The sequence below is a fragment of the Peromyscus eremicus genome, chromosome 16_21 (genome assembly GCF_949786415.1).
Source record: "Peromyscus eremicus chromosome 16_21, PerEre_H2_v1, whole genome shotgun sequence".
Lineage (NCBI taxonomy): Eukaryota > Metazoa > Chordata > Mammalia > Rodentia > Cricetidae > Peromyscus > Peromyscus eremicus.
In genome coordinates this window covers 30,347,955-30,366,153 of record NC_081432.1, presented here as the reverse complement: position 1 = coordinate 30,366,153, position 18,199 = coordinate 30,347,955, and the positions used below count along the sequence as shown (strand labels likewise).

Here is an 18,199-nt window from a genome sequence, read left to right as displayed (position 1 = left end):
CGCTGGTTTGATCTGTGGTAATATTTGTGAAGGTTCCATATGGACTTGAGCCCCCTGCAGTGCTAAGAAATAATGTACAACGCTTCATGGTGCAGACGCAAATTTTCCCTGAAAAGGGATGCAGTGCTGCGTCTTAGCTGTCGGAGGGGATGATGGAGCTGACGCGCTAGGCCTGTCAACTTGTTACACGGATGGGTTGCACGCAGCGAAGCTGTGGAAAATCTGTGCCTTTTAACTTTTCTACTTAATCACGGTTGTAGCATTGCCTTTAGACTGTATGCTACATTAATTCTCTTCCTGCCTTCTGCCTTCATCCCAAGTTTCACGGGAAGAAGTAAAGCGCGCAGGTCTTCCAGAGGAGCCTTATCAAACAGCTGTCATCTGACAAGCCATTTGCATTTGTTTGGGCTGAAATGGAGCAACCCAAGGGCAAGATATTTTGTTGCATTCCATCATAATGAAGAAATTACACATTGTGTAAGAGGCCTGGCTTTACTTTTAGTTTGCTTGTGTGCTTTAAAAGGTATTGCTCCAGAAACTGATGTGTTAGAATTTTACCATCCTCTGACTGAAATGTCAAATTATATTTGACTAATAAATGCTCTTCCCCTGGATTGGGCTGGGCTTTGTTGCACATAGGAGAGTCTTTGGGCTTTTACATTTCAGTTAACTCAGGAAATCCTAAATGCTTGCCCCTCACATCAGCATCACTTATGGCAAATGCCGTTAATTGCCGCTGCAGTCACACCCATGCCGTCTCTTAGAGCACACAGATGACTGGCTTCTGAGTGCTCGGACTTTGAAGTCTCGGAGAAGGGAGTGTGCACTGCTCAGCCTGCAGAAGCACTTTCATGCTGGAGTGAGCACTGCACATAAAGTCCAACTGTGAAGCTGACCAGTTCGCAGCCTCTCTCTCCTTTGTTCTGCGCTGTCATCCTGGAATGGGGTGCCTCCCTCTGCCCCGGGCAGCACCAGGAGCACCCTTGGAGACTGGCAGACTGCAGAGCCTTAGGAATGAGCTTCGTGGCCCCCATTTGATTTTGTCGATACAATTTTCTCTAGGATGACAGGGAAAAGACACTCAGCCAAGCAGCTTTTCCCATATCTGTGACCAGCTATAATTGTTCGAGGCAGGGCAGTCCGTGGTCAGGCTTTTTGACAAGGAAACAGATCGCATGCCTGTGTGCAGCTGTGTGAGGAGACCTTTCTGAGCTCCATTAACCTTTCTTACTGTCTGTAATTGTGCCGAGTCTTTTAGTACGGGTAGCTGTTTGCATAGTAAGTATACATACCACTCTATAACTAGTCCGAGATAGCCCCAGTGCACACTACAGTTAAGAACAGCATGTAAGAAAAAGGTAGACATGGTGATACACACCTTTAATCTCAACACTCAGAAGGCAGAGGCAGGTGGATCTCTGAATTTGAAGCCAGCCCAGTCTATATAGTGATTTCCAGGCCAGCCAGAGGTACATAGAAAGACCCTGCCTTTAAAAAAAAAAAAAAAGCAGTCTACAGCTAGACATGACACATACATGTAACCTCAGCACTTGCAGGGCAGAGGCCAGAGGATTGCTGCAAGTTCAAGGCCAGCCTGGCCCGCACAGTGAATTCCAGGCCAGCAGAGAAATTTAGCAAGAGCCTGTCTTTGAGATAAAATGACAATGAGAAGAAATGTGTATGTTCTTTGTTCTGATCAAGAAATGAACCATGATGGGGACATGTAAATGAAGGAAATTTTGCTGGTCTGTGGTGTGCTCCCACTTTGTGTCACACTCCAAGGGTTCGTTTGTAGGTCAGCAGGGCCCCCAATTTTACAGTGGACGTAGTGTCTCCTATGTCTTCAGGATCCTGGGGAAATCAGTAAAAACCCAGTTAGCAAGATGTACATGTGTAATGAAGAGCTGTAAACCATCCAGACACCACAACTTAAACAATGAAAAGGGTTTTAGGAAGTAGGAGTGTCCCTGGGGTTTTGTAGAGTGGCACTGCCTAGCCAAAAGGAACTGGCTAGGTACTTGGCAGCATTGGCTGGACCTGCTCTCTGGACTGAGGGTCTCCATTCCCTCAGCAGCTGTTTAAACAGTAGGACTTGTATACTTCTCCAGCAGGAGAAGCTGTAGCCTAGGTTTCAAGAACAGCAGAAAGAGAGAGAATAAAATAAAATAAATAAAAGAGAAGAAGTTTAAGGATGTTATACGTGTTTGTTTGAAAAAGAAAGTAGGTGTGGCTCTGTGGCAAACCACTTACCTAGTAAGTGTGAGGCTCTGGACTCTGTTCCTAGCACTGCGAAATCAAAACTGCCATAGAGCAGATAAGCAAGCTGTGGCTGGCCTAGTGAGACCCTGTGTGCACGGCTCAGTGAGATGGCTAGAGGGCTGGGCTAGGAGTGTGGGCAGCTGTGGCCTGTGGCCTGAGCAGTGTGAGCCTGCCCAGGATGGCTGTCTTGGTGGCAAATGTAGTAGTGAACTGTGTTCATGGAATTCACTTACTAGAAGTGAGTTGAAAATTATTGGTTTTCTTTCACCTATACTATTTAAAATATTACCTATAATAACTTAAAAAGAGGATATTTCTTTGGCACAGTTTTGGGAATTTTAGTCAGTGGTAAATTGGCCCCTATTCTGGGCATGTGTGAAAAGGCTGCTCATCTTGCAGTAGAATAGTGAAGATAAAGGAGACCAGGGGCCATGGGTCCTTTCAGAGTCATGTTTCCCTTGACCAGAGGATGTTTTATGGGTCCCAACTTCCTGTAGGTGTCTCTTCTGAATAGCATCACCCTGGACACAGAGCCTTCATACATGGGCCTTGGGTTATAGGGAACAACACTATCCAGACTGTAGCAAAAGTCATTTACAGCTCACTATGAGAGGTGGTTTTCTGACTTTTACATGGGGACCTGTCTTAGAGTTTCTATTACTGTGAAGAGATACCATGACCTTGGCAGCTTTCATAAAGGAAAGCATTTCACTGGGGCTGGCTTACAGTTTAAGAGGTTTAATCCATTATTGTCATGGTGAGAACCATGGCAGCATGGAGGCAGACATGGTACGGGAGGAGTAGCTGAGAGTTCTGCATCCCCACAGGCAACAGGAAGTGAACTGTCTATCACATTGGATGTAGCTTGAGCATAAGAGACCTCAAAGCCCACCCTCACATAGACATACTTCCTCTAACAAGGCCATACCTAATGCACACACCTCATAATAGTGCCATTCCTGTTAGCCAAGCATTCAAACACATGAGTCTATGGCAGCCATACCTATTCAGACCACCACAGGACCCTTCTGTCAAATCTTAATTACTGTGACATGTCTGGAGTGCACTTTCCCTGAAATGCTCTTCAAAAAAGAGGACTTTCAGACTTAGTGGGCCAAGTTTGGAAGTGTTTCATGTTGTACACTGGTGTCCTCTACTACGGAGTTACTTAGTAAGTAGAGTGTCACCTCAGGAAAGAGTGTGAGTAAAGAAATCTGTATGCCTTATACATTGTTGGTCAAGAGGCATGGCCTGCAGTCCTTTGTACACAGAACACTTTTGATGTCCTATGAACCCCATGCTGGGCCAGGCCATGCAAAATAGTGAAATCTATATACTGTCCTTGCCAGCATTATTCAGACACAGTTCTCCAAAGCAGGGAGATAAAACCTCAGTTTTAGGCCTTCTGTAACTCATACAGTCAGGACTCAAGAAGTTTTACATAAGCTTATCCCAGACTTTTAGGGGAAGCCAGACACACGACTGTGAAAACCAGAGTGCAAATTGAATATCATGTAGAAAGTTCACTTACAGTTTGCAACTAATTTTACAGTAAATAATGGAGTCTTTTCAAAATGCTTCTTTAAATTGAAGGAACTGCATGGTCACACACACACACACACACACACACACACACACACACACACACTAAAAACGTGAAAAATGAAGGACTAAGTGGCTCATTATATATTTACACTATTGGGTTAAGAAAAAAGAAGTCCAAAGTTAGAATGAAATGCTGCCATTCTGATCTGTGGATGCTTTACATAAACAGAACTCACTTGCCTTGTGAAAGAACTCACTGGCATTTGAGAGATTCTGCCAGCTTTCTTTGATAACTTAAGTAACCCCGGTTCTACCTAAGGACAGCAGCCAATTAGGAGTGGGCTGCTTTATGAGGCCACTATAGACTGCAAGCCAGAGTCCTAGAACAAAGTATCATGGCATTTATGCTTGGTTTATATGTTTCTAAATATTTACCTCCGGTAAATATTTAAAGCTCTTGGATATAATATTATTGTCTTTAAAAATGGAATTAAAATAACTGTTACAGAGTAACTGTTTAAGGCCTGTGGAGTGATTGTTTTTAAAAAGCCCTGTACCATGCTGGGGTGTATTTGTATACTTGTTGGCTTAAGACTTCTTGGCAGCAGGAGTTAATTCAGTAGTCTAGAGATATCTTCAATGTACATTTTCTTCATATATGAATAATTACTATTGTATACTTTATAGACTCAAAGTGTACAGTTAGGAAAACAATGTTTTAAAAATAGGATTCAACTTGCTGCCTTTGTTAATTTGATGAGATTACTTCTTTTGTAGCGGTACAAATATTACAATGTATGGGTTTAATTCAAGAAGCAAAAACCTGTGGGATGTGAGTCCTAAGGGCTCTGGTGTCCTTGCTGCTGGCAGTGAGCTTCCCAGAGTAGCTCATATGACCTGAATTGTGAAAACTCTTGGCACTTTATGTTAGTGGCCTTCTGGACAGGTAGACCATTCACAGAGTGGTGGCAGGAGTCTGCAAGAGAAACATGCCACTTGCAACCTCTCTGAGTTACATTGGTGCTTAATCATGTGATGTTGTTTACACCAATGGCCAAAACACTTGAGGTAGTTATTACTTAAGAAGTTGATTCTCTGTGATTCTGTAACAAATTACTGTCAGAGACTGAACTATCTAAAATGGCAATTACTATTACTGACTGTTTTGTATACCAAATGCAATTATCTCTTCCTATGCTGCCCCTCCAATGAACTATTATTTTTTTATCCTTCATGAAATGGAATTTCCACATTATTAGTATAACCCAAACAAATTTGGGAAGGATACTGAGAATCATACTGCTCAGACTCCAGGAAGAGCTTTTAGTTTAAGAATTCCTTTTCTAACCTGAGCATCTGGTATTTTCAAATTAAGGCACCTTCTAAATTTGACTCATACATTATGGAAATCTGATGGCACAAGGGGTGGATAGGCTTGCTTTGATTTTATGAAATATTAATCATAGCTGTGATTAATGATTCAGCATTTCACATCTGGGTTATTCCTGTCATATTTGAAATTACACTATTAAGTACAGTATATAAGCTTAGTGTAGGTGAGGTCATTCTAATTCTCTAGTGTCCCTTAAAAATTAAGTGGAAATGTAAATATACCAGAAGCTACCAGTGATAATCTGTGATGTTGACAGTTCCTGGCATTTTTTATGCCCTCAAGGATTTTTCTATGCAAATCGGAACACATCTCTACAGGGAATTAAAGCTATAGAATTTACATCCTAGAGAACTGCTGTTTTTAGCTACCACAAGGCAGACTCCGAAGAGCTGTTTCTTACACCAACAGAGAGAACGCATGGAAGTGGAGTACCAGCACAGTGGTCCCACTTACCTGACTCTTGAAAGCATGGTTGGCCACTGCTATAGGCCAGTCACTGTGTTAAGTTCTTTGCACACATTTTCTTATTCAAAAGGGTGCATGCAGCTGGGATTAGAGGTCGTCAGTCTCCCTGCGTGCTCGGCACCAGACTCATGGTCTAGAACCTCCTGCTCAAGCAGCCTAGGGAGCAGCGGTTGCTGGGTTTCACCCAGTCCAGACACTTGGCAGCCATTAGCAGAACACTGTACTTGGCATGTGATGCATACTTGTCATGCTTTCTTTCACATGTCTATACTTAAATCATGTGTAAGTAATTATGAGTATAAACAACACCAGGAGGAAACGGCATAGTGAAAGAATATTCATAGAAAATATAGACTAAAGTGAAAATTAGTCTGACAAGATGAGCTGGGGTGAAGGCACTTGCTGAGTTCAATCCTTAGAACCCACATGGAAATGGGAGGGAAGAGCAGGCTGTACAGAGGCATCCCCTGGCCTCCACACATGCACCCATATACAGACCATGCATATGCACACACAATAATAAACAGAACTTAGGGGAAAAGTGTAACTGGAAACTGCTGGAAAGTCATTGGAAATGGTTAGTTTACCAGCCTGAACTTTGACTTGAAACTCATATAAGAGGACGGTCAGCTAGTGGGACAGTAGTTGCCTTGGTTACTGTAGAAAATTAAAGAAACCCTTTCAAAGAGAGGAAGGTGTGTTCTGACCATGTTGGTGTTCTCATAGGTTACATAACCTTATCTATGTTTGAAAGCTGTGTCTCTGGCCCCTGCAGTCTCAGGTCTGTGGGCTAGTTGACTTTTCCTGGAGCACCAGCTCAGGCAGCGCCACCTGCACACTGACATGCTGTGTCTGTCCACTCGCTACAGGTGAGGAAGCTTCCTCCTTTGGAAGCCTTGACCTGTTGAGAGTGTCAAGAACTGCATTTTAGAAACCAATGTGTTGAAAACGTTGTGATCTGCTGCCCACATGGAGTTTTGTTCTAATGTTCATTAGCTGCTGAGAAGCCCAAGGGCAGAGCATTTGCTTAGCAAAAGTGAAAATCAGAGTTCAGTCCCTGGTACTGTATACACACAGGCTAAAAGTACCCTAACCACAGTCAACTAGACTTTAAAAATCTTAGATTGTAAGATGAGATTTTTAGGTAGGTAGTTACCAAGCTAGAGATGCCTTAAGTTCACTGGGTCTAAGTGTAAAGTGCATATTGCTACCTAAGTTAGGATTTTTTTTTTCCTCAAGAAATATTTGCATCCTATTTGTGAAACTGTTAAGGAAAAGACAGTTTATGAGGGTTTGGTTGTTTTAGCCATAGTCACAGGTTTGAAATTTACAAGTTGTTACAGACATTTTTAAGTCAGTCAAAGTGTTGTAAATTCTCATTATAATTACTGCCCCTTGGTTCCTTCAGATGACGTTGTATTAAAACACATTTTCTTATTCTGAAACTAGACTGAGCAGGGAGCACTTACAATAAGGGGTGCTCAGGAAAATGATAAAATATATTAGCAGGAATACTGTACCATCGCTCTCATTTTAGCTGGGTATTTTGTTTGTCTTAGGAACTGTATGGAAAGATCCTCCAGCTAGAAACACACAGAGGTGCTCTTTCAGGAAAAACTGAGCCCAGGTAAGTTCTTGCCTTTCATTGCTAGTATGATGCCTAAAATTTGGACAGTATTTCAGCAATAGTCACTAAAGTTAAGTTTCTACTACATGGTTTTTATTTAAGAGGAAACATACTGAGCTTATTTTTATGTTACCTCATTCCAAACTTGTGGATGAAGTGGTATTTAATCACTTTTGGATTGTGATGTTCTCCGTTTTGTGTATAGCTGCACACTTATTCAGCGTTTGCCTATTTTAGTGGTTGTATTTCTGTTTGGCCGATTGATCAGTCCATCAGCTGTGCGTCAGCTTTCCACAGCCCTACTCGTGTATTTGTTGTGTATTTGTTCTTGTACACAACATCTTACTCTCTTGTTCAACTTGTGGCTGTGGCTTTTTTTGTTTTTTTAAATGAGGACTTTATTACTACTTCAGTTGGTTGATAGGGAAGCACTATACTTTTCATGTCTTCTTAGTAAATTCCACAGGCACTATCGTAAGCTTGAAGGAATCTGGTAGCTTTTAAATGAGTTTCAGAATAACACATTTAACTCTTCAAACCTTTGCTCACAGTGTGTTTCTAAAGTAGATTGAGAGAATGGAGTGTTTCTCCAAAATGGTGTATGTAGGAGTACCCCTGAATAGCATGAAAATTTGTCTCCACATCGTGAATTACTACTGTATGTAGGATCTTTTGTGATATAACTCTAATTGCATGCTTAATTAAAAATATATGTGATATTTTAACAGAGACCTGATTGGCAGCAGATGGCTGATTAAGGAGGAACTAGAAGAAATGTTAGTGGAAAAACTGTCAGATCAAGATGTGAGTAATTAATCTTTTTAATTTAAGGGGACCTGTGTCATGAGAATGCAGACAATTGCTGTATTAAGATCCTAATAGTGATGCTCCTCAGAGCCAGGTGTTCCCCAGACACTTACCCTTGTTCTTATACCGCCCTTGTTGATTTCTGCAGTCAGGAAAGTGACACGTTTGTCTCCAGATCCTCCTTTTCCTTTTGTGAGCGCCCTCATGTCCTCTGCCAGTTGTTGTAGGGAGTAGGGCAGATGTTGGTTTTTGTTCTCTTCAGTAAGGCCAGTGTTAATTTGATGAGCTAATGGTGAATGCAGGCAGCCGTCAAGTAGGAAAGAAGATAGCACGTGGTCGGTCACCTTGGTGCAGTGTGTGACTTCCTGCCTTCCCATATTCATGTGCCCGGTCCATGAGGGCAGTAGTGGTTTTTATTTATCCTGGAAACCGTACACCAGCTGTGTCACAGACACTCAGAATGCTGGCTCTAAGCTGCATTCTCCTAAACCTCACCCCAGCCCTGACAGAATCCTGGGAGAGTCACCCAGGAGTCCAAGGTGAACAAACACCTTCTGTGAATCTGTGTCCTGTAAAATTCAGGACCCCGTCGTAGGTCTTAATTGTATTTATTGTGTTGCGTGTTCTAAAAGAACCCATCATTGTCAGGGAAGATGGGTGTATTCCATATTTAGGTGTATAACAGAGAAGATTTAGACTCCGATCCTGCTGTGGCCGTGGCTAGTAGTGCTGGTGCCTTACCACCACCGGCTTTAAGTTGTGTCCCTGGATTCTTGCAGTTTGCTTAGACAAGGTGTCAGGAATTTGGTTGGTGGCAGATCTGGAGGTGATTGCTAGGATCTTAACTGCTGAGTCCTGCTGTGTGTGGATTGAATTGGAAAGGTCTCTGTGTCTTCAGTGAATCATGTTTGCCAGCCACCATTCTGATTTTTGTAAAATTCGGGGATTTTTGTCTGTTTTTCCATTTGGGGAATACTCTAAGGACTTCATTACAAAACAGAGCGTAGGTGGTAATCAGAATGCCTGGTATTAGCAGAAGTCCTGGAAGTTGTGTCTGTGATAATAAAGCTGAGGGTAGTGGGAGTGCTGTGTGGCTTCCTAAACCATAGCCTAGTTCATGAACAAAGCTGTGCCATGCACAGTGAAGAAATTGTGAGCCTAGCTGAGTCCAAGGACACAGCTGTGTGACTGGGAGGAAGAGGAAAAGGTCTAGCAGCATGAACCATGGGTGTGTAAGTTCTCCATGCTGACTTAGAACGTGCATGCCTTCTCTTTTCCTTGTCTCCCAGGAAGCTGTGTTTGAACTAATACTAATCAGCCTAAGGAGATTCTTAATTTCACATTACCATTGAAGGAGATTCACTGGGAAGGCAAGTGTGGCAAAGTTGGGTATGACTTTTAGGGTTGGCAAGGAACAAATAAGTCATCAAAAACTGGGCTCCACAATCCATATTAACTAAGGCTCTTAAGTATAGTTGTTTCCTTCTCCACAGACACTCTAAGTGATTATTCTGGCTTCTAATTTTAAGGGGTTAATACCAAGTTGTTTACTTTCTAATCACATGTTCAAGAACTATTAAAAAAAATGCACAGAGTAGCAAGGATAATTTATTTCAAGAGGTTGCCCTTTAAGTCAAGTATCTCTTGAATTTTTAAATAGCTTGATTGTTCGGTTTTAAAGGAAATCATAAACATTAAAGTAACACAGCTTGAACAGCCAAAAATATATTTGCCAAATGTATTATGAAATATAACTTAAGGGGAACATTTTCTCAAAATCAGACTCTTCCGTTATTTATAACTAACTGGAAATTATTTCTAATGTTCCTTTTGATGCAGTTCTATTGACAGAATAGAAGTTGTACTTTTGAAGATCATCTAAATATTTTTTAAAACAATTTTAAATATCAATTTCCTAGTCATAATGCAGAGAAATTGATTTTTTTGAATGATAAATCCCTTTGTTTTTTTGAGAGGAAAGCTTAAGCACTAAAGAGCCACGAAGAAAGTGATGCATCTGCATGCTGTTTTAAAAGCAGCATGAAGATGCCGAAGTGTCAGCCTGTCAAAATTCATCAAGAAGGCAGCATTGGAAAGATCAAGTATATAAAAATAGCCAAACTTTAGCAAATGCAATTACACTTGCTTCTTCTAATGAATTCTATTGTCTGCAGTATGTACAGTTCATCCGACTGCTGGAAAAGTTATTGACGTTGCCGTATGGGCCCGCCGAAGAAGAATTTGTGCAGAGGTTCCGCAAAAGTGTAACTATTCAATCAAAAAAGCAGATGATTGAACCGGTGCAGTATGACGAGCACGGCAAGGCCTTCAGCACCAGCGAAGGTAATAACATTCACCGAGAGACGCAAGAACTGACTATTCTTACGTGATTGCTCTCCAGTGCCTGTTTGTTTTGTTGGTTTTTGCTGCTGCTACGTTGGGTTTCCTAATTTTAAGGTTCTATTGGAGTGTTTTGTTGTTGTTGTTGTTTTTAACAAACAAAAACCCTGAACGTACACTCTTGTAAGAGAAAGTGTGGGTCCACACACACTATTTCATGTTTTCAATAAGAAGAATCAACAAAATATTTGTGATAAAGGGTCTCAGAAACTACAAATGATCAGTGAATCTGCATTTCAGATGTAAACATATAACGTAAAAACTTGAGGCTTCAATTCAAATTTTCTTGGATTATGAGTGAGGACGTTAGACATCCCTCTTTCAAAAATTGATGTGTTAAATGCATTTGCAGTTCTTAAAAATTTACCCTCAGTCCTTTGTCAGGTCCCTTTCAAAATGTCACTTTTCCTAAGGATTTCTTTCATTTCTCTTCAATTGTGTTTTATTCTAGTGTTCACATATTTTTAAAGATTTGTTTTGATTCATCTTTATTAATTATAAAAAACAATGAGTTGGTTGCTGTTTTTTGTAGCAAGACAAATGAATGTGAATATCTTGGTTCTTGAAACAAATTTGAAGTCATTTGTGTTTCTAAAATGGAATTGAAGAGCATAATTACCTCCCAATCACTTTATTACCTCAGTTGTAGTGTGAGTCACCCAACTGTTGGCTGCTTCTGTAGTGCTTCTAGAACTTTCCTCACTGCAGGGTTATGCAGTAGGGAGCAGTGATCTCCCTGGGCACTCTGAGGCACACACGGTCTTGAACTCACTTGCGGCTTTTCTGTCCTGCAGGCAGGAGAAAGAGCGCCACAGCCCGGGCGGTTGTTTACGAGCACGGAAGTGGGAAGATCCACGTGAACGGAGTTGATTATCTGCTTTACTTTCCCGTCACACAGGACAGGTGTGGTTTTCATTCCTGCTTTGAGGGAAAGCATGCTTTATAATTCATCATCATAATTAAGAAGACTGCCGTTTTCTGATTGTTTATCTGAAGGATTATTTCTCTTCACCAATAAACTAGCTAAGCAGAAACTACTGCTATTTTTCTAGGTAGTTTTTCAGATTTTTAGAAAACCATTCCTAGAAGCCCCCATTAATTGACTCATTTTGTCAGATCCTACTGGAATTTGAATATTTTGAGGCACGTCTCACGTTCTGAAATGCAGAGTGTGCCAAAACGTAAGGAAAGCACGTATCACCTTCTGACGGGAAGACAGGCATTCACAGAAAGCAGCAACTCCAGAAACCAACCCTGCCTTCTTAATTGATGAGGCCGGGAAGCAAGGGGAAGTGTGAGCAGATCTCCATGGCTTAGGCTCGCTTCTCCTAATTGTGAACATTAGGAAAGGTCTGCCTTGTCTCTTTCGACTTTCTTCTGCTTGGGGAAGTTAATTGTACATATGTTGAAGAAGCAAAGAAACCTGGGCTGTGTAAAGTCAAAATACAAGTTTTGCTCCTTTCCTGGTGCTGTATTATCCACAGAGAGGCAGACATTTGTCAGAAACAGGCATTAGACGACTCATGCCCCTTAACTCTCCTCCCCGTGGCGCTCTCGAGTGAACCGCCTTGCAGAGCTCTTCTCGATGGTGGTTATTGTTCCAGTAGTTGCTTTTGGGTCCATGCATAGCAGAAGCTGCGTGATTATTTCCTCGCTTCTCCACCTTCTGTTTCCTGCGTGTGTGGTGGAGGGCAGAGGGCCTGCAGCTCCTCTCATGCTTGTGTGGGGGCAGGATAGCTACCTCGGGAACGTGCATTGTGTGCCTGTGTCAGGGAGGAGTTTGTTCTTAACTCGTGTCATAAAGATTGAACTCATTCTGCTGTCGTCTGAACTGGAATAGATGGAGGAAGCTCAGGAAAAGCCAGAGAGGCCTACACCACAGGATGGTGACTTGACTAGAGACAGCAAGGAGTGGCATTTGATGGGTGGCCTGTCTGTCACTTGTGTTCAGAAATAATTCCTGATTTAACAGCAAGTCTCAACCCTATCTCGATCTGGCTTTCAGTTGCACCTTAGATCTTACCCAGCTGCCCCCTTTTGAGACAAGGTCTCACTGCATAGCTCTGGCTGGCCTGGAACTTGCTGTGAGACCCGGACAAACCTCAAATTTACCGAGGTCCACCTGCCTCTGCCTCTCAGGCGCTGTGATTAAAAGCGTGTCCACCCTCCCGGCAGCTTCTTTTGTAGTTTGAACTCAATCAGCAGCATCTTCTGTGGTCCATCTTGCCCAAGGCCTGGAAAAGATGTCGGTGCCATCTAAGATGACTCTTCTGAGGAGGAGTTCAAGAGATATGTAGCTCAGGGATAGAGTGCTTGCCTAGTGCACACAAGGCCTTGGGTAAATAAATCAATTAAAAAACTCGGCAGAGGTAAAGGCAAGATAACAAAATCCAGCTCTTTTGTAGATATGACAGTGAACATCATATTGACGTGGTGTTGAGCAGGTGCTTGTTCACCTGAGTGGGAAGAGGCACAGAACCATGCTTGTGTGTGGCCTGCTCATTGGTACTTACCTTTGGTTTGCTCCCTGGTCCTGAAGGGGCAGGCTGCACTGTGTATGCATTTTAGAGAACTATAGTAGGAATGTGTGATTTTGGGTGGAAGGAGGCACGTTCACTGTGGTTTTGGTAACTTTAAAAACAGCATTATGGAGATGAGCATCTTATATTACGCAGAAACATTAGAATATGCCTCATTTAGGAAAGCCAAATGGCATTTGAGTATTGCTTAAGAAGGCATTTTAATTTATACTTGACCATTGAGTCCAAAGGTTGGATTCAGTGAGTAAATGGAGTTCCTCAGCTGTAACACTTCTTTACAAGGTAATTTTCACAAAGTTCTCCTGAGATAATCAGTAAACAATAAGGTCAGTGAACTGCTCTGCCCTATCAATACCCAAAAAATGTCTGTGAACCTTGCATAAAAGCAAAGCATTCTAAACCTCAGGAGGATCTGTCTGTGTTTCTATGTCTTAGTGTCGAGTTGACAGAGAAGTGTGAATAGTGTAACTGTGGCAGGCATTGTTTGGTTTTTATAACTGTTGACAAGGTTAGCAGCTTATGAAATCGTGTGTCTTTAGAAGAGGCTTACTCCATGTGTTTGTGATGTGCCTTAGAGAACAGTTGATGTTCCCTTTCCACTTCCTGGACCGGCTGGAAAAGCACGATGTGACCTGCACAGTCTCCGGGGGCGGGAGATCGGCGCAGGCAGGAGCCATACGCTTGGCAATGGCCAGAGCTTTATGCAGCTTTATCACCGAGGACGAGGTGGAGTGGATGAGACAAGGTAGGGGTGTGTGTGTGTGTTTGTGTTTGTGTGTGTGTGTGTGTGTGTGTGTGTGTGTGTGTGTGTGTATACATGCACATGCACAGATCCTGCTGCTGCCTTGTTGATGTTTCTTAGACTAGTGTGAGAAAACTTCCTCTTGGAATCTCAGCCCACTACTATCTCCCATTCTCCAGAAGTCATTTTCAGGCTGGATTTCTACAAAGTAAACCAAGATTAGGACAAGAAAAGGTCCTCCCTCTCAGCCATTGACATTTGTCCCTGCTAAAATATGCAGCCCCAAGGCCGGTGGGAATTATTTTGGCCTTAAGGCATAATCTTTTGTGCAGCTGAACCAGCATATAACTCAACTGTATTTGAAGCAGATTGGTTGATTTACTTTATCATAAGAATCAGTAATAATGATAGGTGAATTTTTCCAGCATTATTAGGGGTTTTCCTTTTTTTCCACTGTGATATTGCAGTGTGATTTTATTTTCTTTTTCATTCCACTTCGTGACCTCATTACCTGGGCATGAATGGAGGAGTCTGCACAGTGGGATAAAGAATGTACTTCATTTTTGCACTAGGATATTGCTTAAACATGTAGGAGCCATTCAAGCTCAAGATGGTCTTTGCACCATCTACAGGAAGAAAGTGTTGTATGTGCAGGAGATGCAGCGGCCCTCCGGAATCACTTAGTGCTTTGAACTGCACCCCTTTTCAGGGCATATGACACTTTATATGGCCTCTTTACCAGTGGCCCCAGCCACTGGGACATGACAGGGTGGTGCTTGTGGCTTAGGCTACTTGATTTTTTATTGGAATGTTCCTTGCTTATAAATAATTTGCCATTTTATCAGATTCACCAACTTGTGAAAATAAACAGATAGTGAAGGAGGTGTACTCTTCGGAGCTATGTGCTTATGACTTTGAATTTAATGTAGGACCCGTCTGTATCCCATTCAAAATTATTATTTTATTCCATGAATCCCTAATAAATAGCACCATAAGCCCTGTGCCAATAAGAAGACTGCTGGTGTTACCAAAGTGAAAAGGAGCAGGTTCAGTAGAGCATGCCATTAATCCCAGGTCTACAAAGCGAGTTCCAGGTCAGCCAGAGCTACATAGTGAGACCCCATCTCAACACAAAAGGACAAGTAAAAACAGTGGTCTGTGTATCTGTTTATATAAGCACTAGCGTACTCCTGGTGTCTGTGATGGTGACTAACATTCCCTGTGGACCGACATATGTTGAAAGTAACTCAGGAGTTGTCTCAAAGCGTGATTGCTCCTGATGACTAGACAGCAGCACTTCCATCTAAAAGTGACTGTTCTCCTAGAACAACTCAGAACTTACTCAGCTTCTGAAATAAGACACCAAGGAATATCATTTTCACAGAAATTCTAGCAAGATCCTTCTTTTTCAAATCTGTTCAGCTGTTTGTTTCTATCTGTCCCTTTGCCTGTGCTGTTAAGAGGTGTCTGTGCTTCCTCAGACCTCGCTGACCAGGCGCCGTTACATACGCCCATAATCCCAGCAGCTGGGAGACAAGTGTGAGAATCAGAAGTTCAGGGTCGTTCTTAGAAATATGAAGAATACATCCCGGCTCAGTAAATAGGGCTGGCCACAGAAGAACGGCTTCAGCCTAAGTGGAACAGTATTGTGAACCAAAGAAAGAGTCATGATTCTCCTACGATGCAGAAAAAAGACTCATAAAACGTTGCTGGTGTCTGTTTCTGAAATTAGAAAAGTATCCCAAAAGAGTGAAGACAGTCTGCCATCTTGACGGGAGTTGTTGGTTTGGTTGCATGCCTCCAGGTTTTTCTGAAAGCAGTTGCTGTAAATGTCATGCAGTTCACTCCTTGTCTGCTAGGCAGCCTGTGTTTCCCACACTCACAAAGGCTTCTGTTTATGCTGCAGCTGGACTACTGACTCCTGACCCGCGGGTCAGAGAGCGGAAGAAGCCAGGCCAGGAGGGTGCCCGAAGAAAGTTCACCTGGAAGAAGCGCTAACTAAGGCTTTCCCAGGCGAGCCAAGAGCACCTGTGCTGTGTACCTGGCTCGGGGTAGACATGTTCGTGTACACTAACCAGGGGCAGACAGCATATTTAGACATTGTTTGGGGTTTGAGTTATGACACGACTTATTTTTAAGTGCTGTTTTGTTGTAATTACCATTAAAAATAGTACAAATAATGTTGATTTCGTTCTTTTTTTTTTTTACTTTTTCAAAATACAGGAGCATAATTTACAAAATCTTGGCATATTGGGCTTGAAAGTTATACTCACTCCATCGTACAGATGGGATTCTGTTTGAAGAGCAGGCCTGTTGTCCCACACAGTCGGCCTTTCTTGCAGTGTGCTTGTGGAATTGAGAGCGAGGAGTTCTAAGATTGGAGGGACTGGGTTGCACAGGAGCCCAGCAGTGCCAGCAAGCTCTGAGCCTCCAGGGTTGGGTGGCTGGTGAGGCTGTAGCCGGTGGGGCAGTTCAGCCCCAGTCGCTGGACAGAAAGAAGTGTGCTGAGGCTGAGCCTGTTTGGATCAGTTTGCAGTTTGGGTTTTATAAGTTTTCATCAAATATTTAAGGTATACAATAGAGTATTTTGATGTATATAATGAAATGTTTACTGCAATCAAGAGAAAGAACACACCCATCACCTCAAATGTCCACCTTTGTGTGTGGACTGAAAAGCAGAATCCTAAGGTGCACACACTGCGTTAGCCGTATGGACATACTCTTCTGTCCTGTGGTGCTGAGACTTCTCACCCTTGACCGGGTCCTCTCATTTTCCCTCCCCCGCTACACCCCTGCATGGTGTAACCACTGTTGTGCTGTTTCTCCAAGTTCAACTCTCGTAGACTACACAGCTGTGTAAGATTGTGCACAGTGTCTTTCTGTGCCCACTTGTTTCACTTAGTGTGATGTCCTCAAGGTTCATCCATGTCAGGTGGACAGGATAATTTTAAAGTCTGAATTATTATATAATTCATATGTTATACAGGCTCATATATGTACGTACGTGTACATACACACACACACACACACAAATAGCTTACGTTGTGTCAATTGATGCCATTTAAAATCACATAGACAAACCACTCGGCGTATCTGTGAGGGTGCTTCTGGAAATGTTTGTTAAATGGGAACTCTCACTGAATCTAGACAATGCCTTGTGGGTCACATCCCAGATGGGCTAAAGACAGAGAAAGTGAGGGGAGTACCTGCATTTCCTCCCCCCCACTTCTGACTTTGAATGCCTCAAGCTGCTGCCACTATGCCTTGCCTGCCACACTGTCCTGTACCCACAAATGCCAACCCCAAGTCAACCCTTCCTCCTCTGAGTGCTTTTTGACAGTTATGTTGTCCTAGCAATGCAACAAGCAGTACTCACCACATACTGATTTCTTTATTGGTCCGTTTTGGAATCCATTTCCAATCAGCAAGATGGAAGGTGGAGGGTAAGGTATCCTCAAGCTTTCCCCCACAGAGCCTTACTGGAGGTGCTTGGAAAAGGATTGGGTTAAGGAAATAGCAACAGGGTCTTCTGGGTAAAGGTCCCTGGACTAAGGGCTGCTATGCAAATGGCCTGGGGCAGGGGGGCAGTCTGGACTCCCTTACTGACTCCCTCAGTGGTGGCTAGAGATGGGCTGGCCCCCAGGCCGGGTGTGCAGATCTCATAAGGAGACCTGCCAGGTAAAGCGGTTGGCTATGACCCATCCCACCGGAGTTTGACCAGGAGCTAAAATCTTCAGTCACAGCTGACGGTTAAATTGAAAGGGTTCCTAACTACCCTGGCTTAAATGAAGACACTTACATTTTTATCTTCTTACAGTTTTGTAGTGGGTCTTTGAGGGAAAATGAGGCAATTATGGTAGTTTTTTTAAATTAAATGATTCAGTTGCTCACCTATTTAAGTATATAAATATGGATGAATTGTACAAAACGAGTTTCATTATGACATTCTCAAATGTGCACATCAAGTACTTTGTCCATCAACCAATACCCTGATATACCTCTACCCTGTGCTACATTTATTTTCAAGTCTTTTTTTAAAATCTAGATTCCACATAGAAGAGAAAAGGTGATACTTGTTTTTCTGAGTCTGGCTTATTTTACTTAACGTGAAATTGTGTCCAGTTCTGTTCATTTTCCTGCAAATGACATAATTTCATTCCTATGGCTAAAAAAAATTATACCACAAATGCTTTAATTACTCAGAAGTTATCCCCTAATTCTTGGTCTTCCTTACTAGAGAGGTTTGTTTGGTGGTGATTTCTTGATAAATTTGCTTTTTAAAATCTCAGGGGAGTTTTGAGATATTTTGCATACACCCAAATCCTTAAAGAGAAATAACACGATGCAGAAAACGTGAAGCCTACAGACACCCAATGCATGGGGTGAAGTTGTAGTTAGTAAGCTATGATTCTTGCCATATC

At 42.4% G+C, this 18,199-nt stretch overlaps 1 protein-coding gene across 1 annotated transcript in view; it reads left to right on the top strand.

Moving 5' to 3' along the window:
• Mrps9 (mitochondrial ribosomal protein S9) overlaps positions 1-15,958 on the top strand; it is a 52,384-nt gene extending 36,426 nt beyond the window's left edge. Inside the window, exons 6-11 of the mRNA XM_059281658.1 lie at positions 7,222-7,289; positions 8,018-8,093; positions 10,271-10,439; positions 11,291-11,399; positions 13,612-13,781; positions 15,685-15,958. Coding sequence (XP_059137641.1) covers positions 7,222-7,289; positions 8,018-8,093; positions 10,271-10,439; positions 11,291-11,399; positions 13,612-13,781; positions 15,685-15,776 — 684 coding nt within the window. The 3' untranslated portion in view covers positions 15,777-15,958. The remainder of the gene's footprint in view (positions 1-7,221; positions 7,290-8,017; positions 8,094-10,270; positions 10,440-11,290; positions 11,400-13,611; positions 13,782-15,684) is intronic.
• Positions 15,959-18,199: the final 2,241 nt, after the last annotated feature.